Source organism: Microtus ochrogaster, unplaced genomic scaffold (assembly GCF_000317375.1).
Source record: "Microtus ochrogaster isolate Prairie Vole_2 unplaced genomic scaffold, MicOch1.0 UNK1, whole genome shotgun sequence".
Lineage (NCBI taxonomy): Eukaryota > Metazoa > Chordata > Mammalia > Rodentia > Cricetidae > Microtus > Microtus ochrogaster.
In genome coordinates, this window is record NW_004949099.1 from 11362449 (window position 1) to 11370316 (window position 7868).

The 7868-nt window shown below is 42.4% G+C and overlaps 1 protein-coding gene across 1 annotated transcript in view; it reads right to left on the bottom strand.

The window, feature by feature from the left end:
* The window catches only part of Tmf1 (TATA element modulatory factor 1), a 26517-nt gene extending 18945 nt beyond the window's left edge, over positions 1 to 7572 (bottom strand). Inside the window, exons 1-4 of the mRNA XM_005364923.2 lie at positions 7315 to 7572; positions 3679 to 4886; positions 1851 to 1954; positions 824 to 950 (exon numbers count right to left, since the gene is read on the bottom strand). Of these exons, the coding sequence (XP_005364980.1) occupies positions 824 to 950; positions 1851 to 1954; positions 3679 to 4886; positions 7315 to 7456 (1581 nt within the window). The 5' untranslated portion in view covers positions 7457 to 7572. The remainder of the gene's footprint in view (positions 1 to 823; positions 951 to 1850; positions 1955 to 3678; positions 4887 to 7314) is intronic.
* Positions 7573 to 7868: the final 296 nt, after the last annotated feature.

A 7868-nucleotide genomic window follows, 5' to 3' on the forward strand; every position in this document is an offset into this window, starting at 1 on the left:
CTCACAGAGATCCGCCTGCCTCTGCCTCCCGAGTGCTGGGATTAAAGGCATGCACCACCACCGCCCGGCCCACTTTTAGTTTTCTTAATGATCTTTGCTATATATCTTCATAAATTACATTAAATACCCATTTAAAGAAAATTTGCATGAATGTGCACATTTGTGTGCTCGACTGTGGAAGACACAATAGACGTCAGGTGACTGACTACTGCTCACATTTTATTTTGAGACATGTCTGAATCTAAAGTTCACCAATTTGTCAAGGCTGGCTGGCTAATGAGCTTTTTAAGGATTCACCTCTCTCTCAGCCCTTGGTCCCAGCACTGGGGCTGCAGACACAGGCCATTATTCCCGGCTTTTACATGATTCTGGAGATCCAAACTCAGGTCCTCATGTTTGCTCAATGGGTATTTCAAAGTCTACTGAGCCAAGTCTCCAGTTCCTAGATTTCTTTAACCTACCAATCTTAATAGAACAAAAATCTATAATTTACTTGTTAACATAGTACATATATGCTTTTACTATTTATTTTTTCTAATAACAAAATATGAGTTCATTCATGAAGGGTTTTTTTAAAGATTTATTTATTTATTTATTTATTTATTTATTTATTTATTTATTTATTATGTATACAACATTCTGCCTCCACGTATGCCCGCACGCCAGAGGAGGGCGCCAGATCTCATTACAGATGGTTGTGAGCCACCATGTGGTTGCTGGGAATAGAACTCAAGAACTCTGGAAGAGCAGCCTGTGCTCTTAACCACTGAGCCATCGCTCCAGCCCCCATTCATGGAGTTTTGCAGAGTTTAATTTAAATTACCTTCTTAGCAGCATCTCTCTCTTTGCAGGCTAATTGAACTTTCTTTTCTGCTTCTGCAATTCTTTGGGTAAATTCATCTTTCAGGGAGGAAATGCTACTACTTTCTTCTTTTACTCTGAACATTTCACTAGATTCAAAATACAAGAGAAAGAAGATACTGTTTATATACTCCAGAAGTAATGAGGTCCATTCCCAAAATGCAGATGGCATTTTCTCCAATATAGACTATATTAAAATAGAACTGTGTGGTGTCTAGTAACTTTTCTTCTGTTTTGTTTTTAAGACAAAAAAGTACAAGTGGCCTCTCTAATTCATCCCCCTGCCTCTGCTTCTCTGCTATGATTACAGATGTGTGCCATCAGGCCTAGCAGCCAATTATTTTTTCAAAGAAAAACTACTTGCTAAATTTACTCCATATATTTATTGGTGTTGCTCAGGACTGAACCCAGGGCTGCGCATGCTAGGAAAATGCTCTACCACAGACCTGTATCCTCAGCCCTATAAATTTTAAGAAACCACAAACAAAATCTACTGGTGAAAATGTCACCAATATTAGATGTACAAAACTAAGACGAAAGCAAAGGTGTATTTTAAATCTCTAATACTATAAGAAGAATTAGGAGGAAAAAAATATATATATACGGAACATTTTTTAATGCCAAAGGTAATATGGTAAAGATAATTTGAGAAAAAAACTTTAAATATGGTAATATTAGAAACATTGCAAATATTAGAAAAATTGCATACAATTTTCAGTGACTATAAACAAGTTCAACTGCAAAACATTTTGTATTCATTTAATGAGTGCTTGCATGCATTTATGTACATATACCACATATGAGCCTGCTACCCTTGTAGTTATGAGGATGCTGGGAACCAAACACAGGTTCTCTGCAAAGCAGCAAGTGTTCTTGACTACTAAGCCATGTCTCCAGCCCCAAAGTGTAAAACACTTTAATTTCAAAACATCAAAGTACATTGGCCTGCACATGCAGTGTGAAATAACTCACAGACTTTGAATACTTACTCCTTCAGGTTATCATAAGCTTCCTCTAGAAGTGCTTTTTCTTTACTAAGAGATAATAATTGGGCCTCCCTCTTCTCTAGTTTCTCATTCAGAAATTCAAGAGTCTGGATAAAGAGAACAAACACAAGCCAATCATTTGACTTTGAAAAGTCCATTTGTTATGCAGGTAAAGAACAGTAAGAGTAAGCCATTTACAAATCAAAAACCAAAGCCGAGGTCACAGTAGACACAGAACAATTCTAGCTAACTGTTACAAGAGCACAAAGCAGGGAGCACAGAACTGGTGGGAGCGGACACAAAACAATCAGGCAGTGCCAGCTGACCAGCTACCTATCTGAGGATGCAGCAGAGTCCACTTCTAGGTATGCCTTAGAGGAAGCACGTGGTGAACATACTAAGTAAAATAAGCACACGAACATTTAAGGCAGTTTGTTTCTAACAGAAAAACCTGGGATAATTTATTTGTATTGCCACTAAGGAAGGAAAATAGGTAAATCTGAACAAACAAACAAAAAAAGTCAAATGTCTGGTAATGTTTCAGATCTTCGTTTAGTGGTAGTAAGATAGCCTTCGGTATTCTTATTCTTATTATTTTTTTTAATCACTGCTTGACCCATTAGCTCTCTTATTATTCTTTAACTCAAACATGTAACTTTTTTATTATTATCCACTGTACTTAAAAATAAAAATACTTTTAAAAACCCATAAGCATATAATTTGAATTTTCTAGGATGTATCAATACAAAGATGACAGAAGCAATTCTCTGATCTCATTCCTTAGGTCTTGCTAAAGCAGTAATAAAGTTAGCTGTCAAGAGAGAAAGGGTGCCTCTCTAGCTTCAAAAAAGCCCTGTCTGAGGCAGGACAGGCTAAACATCACTTACCTTCATAAAGACACTGAAAACATCAACAGTAACTAGTGCTGGCTTTCAGGGATTCAGGTATTAGCATATACTCCAAGGTTGCTACCACTCATCCAGAAGGATAGCATGACGTTGTGTTCCTGAATAACATTAAACCCAGGAAACAGAATCTGCTGCTTTCAGCAATGGTGGTAAGGCAAACTGAGTACTCACAGGATATTTCTCCACCTATGTTATATGTACATTTCAGAAGCCTATTAAGACGCCAGCTCCTGTTTAATTTGTAAGGATCAGGAAAACCAAAGCTCTGATTTAACATTAAAGAACCGACACCATTTTCTCTTATATGTATTAGGGATTTGTATGTATGTTGTCACTTGTTAGTCTTAAGTTTTACTTTTGGTCCCCAGGTATTTCCTTTCCTCATTCATGTAGGATAGCTATTAACAGCAGATACCAAAACTAACATAAGGAGAAACCAAGCCAAAACACTGTAAGAAACAGACTAGTTATGTCAATGAAAACATCAACATTAGAATACTAATCACAGAAAAGCATCAACAGTATATTCATATAAAGTATTCATTTAGACAAAATCTAAAATTCCCCATAAATAGTATATACACATAAAACATTCTGATATAAGAAAAAAATAGTAACATCCGGCTTGATTTAACAAGACACCTGTGACATAAACAGTCCTTTGCAAACTGACATGAGGATATATACAGCATAGAAGAATTTTAAAGGGATAAGGATTCAACAATAAAGATGCAAAATGGAAATGTGAAGCTTTTTCAGATCTACTTATTCTATCATAGCTGCCTTGCAGACATTTCAAACAATTTAACATTGAGGTCCTTACTGTTACAATTAGATGACCAGATACCTACTTTTTCAAAGCATCACACATCCATGAAAATGTTTTCATCACCAACACAGCCCAACCCAAACACTACAGTTACCTTGCAAACATCTTCTTTCTCGGGCAGTGCCTCCGGCTGACTCCCAGCAGCTTCGCATTGATCGGTGGCCGGTCCAGAGACAAGATCTCCTTCGTTTCCCGGCACAGGGGAAGCCAGCGTATCTGGCTGCTCACAGTTCACAGGAGTAGCACTTCGACCACTTTCCTCTAAGTCTGCTTCTTCAGAAGGTGCAATTAACGTTTCGTTCCCTTCCTCTTCTTCAGCTTTTTCTTCAGTGGGTTCTACTACTTTAGTCTTTGGGGTTGAAGGATTCACTACTATAGGCACTAAAGCATAGCCCTTGCCCGGCAGTTCATCATCTGAGTTGATCTCGCTTACGCTCCGGCTATCTAGAGACTGCACACTAAACGAGTCTATCCTTTCAAAAGCATCCGACGAGCAGCAGCTCTCATTGAGCTTTTGGAATTCATCTAAGCGGCTATACTCGGGACAAGCGGATGCAGAGAGCAGCTGGAATGACGTCTGCATGAGGTGAAGACTTGATTTTGCATCTGAAGTCTCCTGCCTTGAACTAGCTGAGCTCTCGCTTATTACGCTCTCATGATCTAAAACCTCAATATCACTGGTGGTAGAAGTGCCCGATGAGAAGGAGCTAACAGGAGGAGAAGGGGTATTGCTCTGTCTGTCTTCGTGTTTTTGTTCCTTAGGTTCCAAAGTCACATCCTTAGTTTCTGCTGGGAGAGACTGGGTGGAGGTGGTGGATACATCTTCTGTTGCTGTGTTTACATTAACTACGCCTTCAGACGCTTTCAACCGTACAGCAGGCACCTTCACCTCAGACTCTTCACAAGCAGTTTCTCCATGCTTGCCTTCAGGTACAGGTGATGGAGTAGCCACAGCTGGGGTTTCTCCTGAGATACACACAGTCTCTCGCACTTCTGACTCTGCTGTTTCAGGAGTTCTGGACGGGCCAGGGGACGAGGATTCTTGTAAACTACCTTTCACTTCTTCTTTTGGCCGCTGTGATTTAGCTGGAGGTTTTGATACCACCGGACTCTTCTGAATGGTCTGGACATCTGATGGTGAGAGAAAGGCACTGAAGAAATTTTCAGACTCATCGACGACAGTCCTTCGAACTGGCTTTGTAATTGCTTTAGGAGAGGCTGTTGGTGGGCTCTGAGGTTCGGTGCTTGACTTCAATCCCCAGGTTGATGTATCCCAACCTCCACTCACTGGGAGACTTATTCCTTTGACAAAAATAAATTAATTCAAATAAATAAAACTTATCTAGCATTAATATTTCAATCATTATCAGGTTGTATGTGAGAGACAAAAAAAAAAAACCTATAAAATACACCCTGTAACTTGAAGCAGCTGAACTTTTGGCTTACAGCATCACTGATTAGTTTCCGGGTTAACTTTGGCCTAACAGAATAAAACCAGTGTGGGCTGACCTGAGAGGGTCTATGAACAAGTACAAGACCACGCTTGCCTTTGCCCACCCAAAGCAAGTATGTTATTTCCCTCCCAGCATGCTTAAAGTAAGGACATGGGTTTTATAACCTGTCCCAGACATGTGATTCATCTCACAAAAACAGTTCAAAACCTCACTAACAGGCCACATGTAGTCACAGCACTATTTAGCCACACAATCATTTTATTCTTGTAACATTAAATAATAAAACTTAATTATAAGCTAAACAGACAACACTCAAAACTGAACCTGAGATAGTGGAGATGTTCCTTCTTGAAAATCATAATTAAACTGATGTGAACAATAAGTTCTAGAGAATAGATCCACTTTAATGTATTGTCTGAGGTTTTCTGTCCCACCGGGTCCTGCAGCCCTTAAGTCCCAGTTACAGAGGTTTCTGTCCCAACAGGTCCCATAGCTGTGTCCCAAATAAATCACACAGAGGTCTACATTAGTTATAAACTGATTGGCCCATTAGCTCAGGCTTCTCATTAACTAATTCGTATAACTTACATTAGCCCAAGATTCTTGTGGCTTGGTACCTTTTTCAGCGAGGCTGTCACATCTTGCTTCCTCTATGGCTGGGTTAGGACTACAGACTCAGAATTCCCTCTTCCCAGAATTCTTATTGCCCCACCTCTACTTCCTGCCTGGTCACCCTGCCTCTACTTCCTGCCTGGCTACTGGCCAATCAGTGTTTTATTAAAAAACACAAGTAACAGGATAAAAGATCATTGTCCCACTGCATTTATGTATTTAATGACTGACTAGTCAGCAAGTTCCTCTCTTTTCAAACCTGAAGTATTTCTTTATATATTTTGTCATAAATCAAAAAGTAGAGCAACAAAATCACCAAAATTGCGTGCAATTAGAGGTTGCTGGGGAGGGCACACATTAGCTGGGGATTTCTTAAAACAGCAAGAAGCCCCTTAACAAAGTCTGTCCTTTAATAAGGCTCCAAAACTACCTCAAATGAAGTGCTGAGGAAACTCTGAGCTGAGGGCAGATTTTTACAGTCATTTGTTCAATGTGTGAGAAAGAAAAAACAAAGCTTAAAGCAAAATTAGGTGTGCTATTTAGCTGAGGTCTGCCAGTTAGATTAGGGCTACTAGCTAGCTAATTATCATCCTCGTGGATTCTAGGATTTCAATTAGTCTCTTGCAGACCGTGATAGGAAACTGCAATTATCTCACATCCACCTAAACTCTCCCATTCTTCAGACCAAAGTCATTCTGTAATCCAAAACACAACCGGTGACCAATGAAAATAGCATCTATGTAAACTTGACTCCATTCCAGATAACCTGCCCTTAGAAATAAATTATACAGCTCTATTCATGTCTCAGATTTCGGGGGGCGGGGAGGCAGGGAGAGTATATTTGAAACTTATTTGATCTTCAGTTTAGTAACTCAGACTATGGGGTACAACCACAAAAAGCAAGGTTCACTACACAACAGCAAGGTCATCTCACACACAGAAAAGAAGATCATGACATACCTTCACACACACATAAACTGAGATATCAATGGTTCAAACTTGGGCTCCGAGCCTTTAACAAAGTACAGCTAGAACCAGAAACCAGAAGGCGATCAAGTACTCTTTTCATCCAATGATTGGTACTCAAGTGTCCCTTGCTACACACGTGAAACTGCTCAAGTACCCCCTCAGACTTGGACACAAGTAACTGGGCCCTCGAAAGAGCAATTTCAGCCATTTCAGCCAATCTGAAAGACGTGTTCTGCAGAAAAGGTGTTACACTTGGGCACTCTTGGAGCAAGTACACAGTCCCCTGGTACTATCCCCAGTACATTCTGTTCCTCACCTGAAGCAAGCAATTTATGCATTCTGAGTTTCGTTTAGCTCTTCTGTAGAACACGGATACTACCAGCCCTGACTTGGGTTGTTTTGAAGACGAGGAAGTGTTTTTGTAAAGTCTGTGCCTCAAAGCGTGAAGTGTTCATTAAGTGCCACCCGCGGGGCTCCCTGACTTCGGGAATTTATAGTTTGGACCTAGGACGAAAACTGCGGAAGACGCGGAGCAATTAGGGGAGAGGAGGCTGTGCTCAGGACCCTGCAGGATGGGCCTGGGACAGGGACAGGCTGTGAGCTGACACCTGAGATCAGCAGGACCCGCAGCGGGGCAGAGGCAGGCGGGCTGGGGTCTGACGGCGAGCAGGCACGACTCCCTGGTACCCGCTTACCCGGCTCGCCGTACGGGATGGGCTCGGCCCAGGCGCTCGGCTCCTCCTCCTGGATGTCCAGGACCCTGTCGATGGACTTCTGGGCCTGAGACAGGGCCTGCTTGGCGAAGCTGGACAACTGCGAGGCGTTGAACCAGCTCATGGCCCCTCCTCAGCGCCGGCTCAGCCGGCTCCGGCGGCCTCAGCGGTGGCCAGGGCCCACCGCCTCCCGCGGCCGCTCGCAGCCTCCAGCACAGCTGAGCCCGGCGCTGGCGCGCATGCGCCGCCCTTCCACGTACACAACCCCCAGATCCGGGAGCCGAGTTCCGCCCAAGACAGAGGCGGTGGCGTGACGCCACATCCGGGAGTGGAAGTGGCGGGGAACACCTTAGCGACGGTTTCTGAGGGCCGACTATCCAGGTTTGTGCTCGCTCTCTGTGCACTGAAGGCGGTCTGTGTCTGGAATTCCCGGGGCGAGCCGAGCCGCACGTGCCTCTCAGTAAACACAGCGGCTGGGCCTCACATTTCTCTTGGCACTCGAAAAATACTTTATGCCCGACTTTATGGGCACTGTC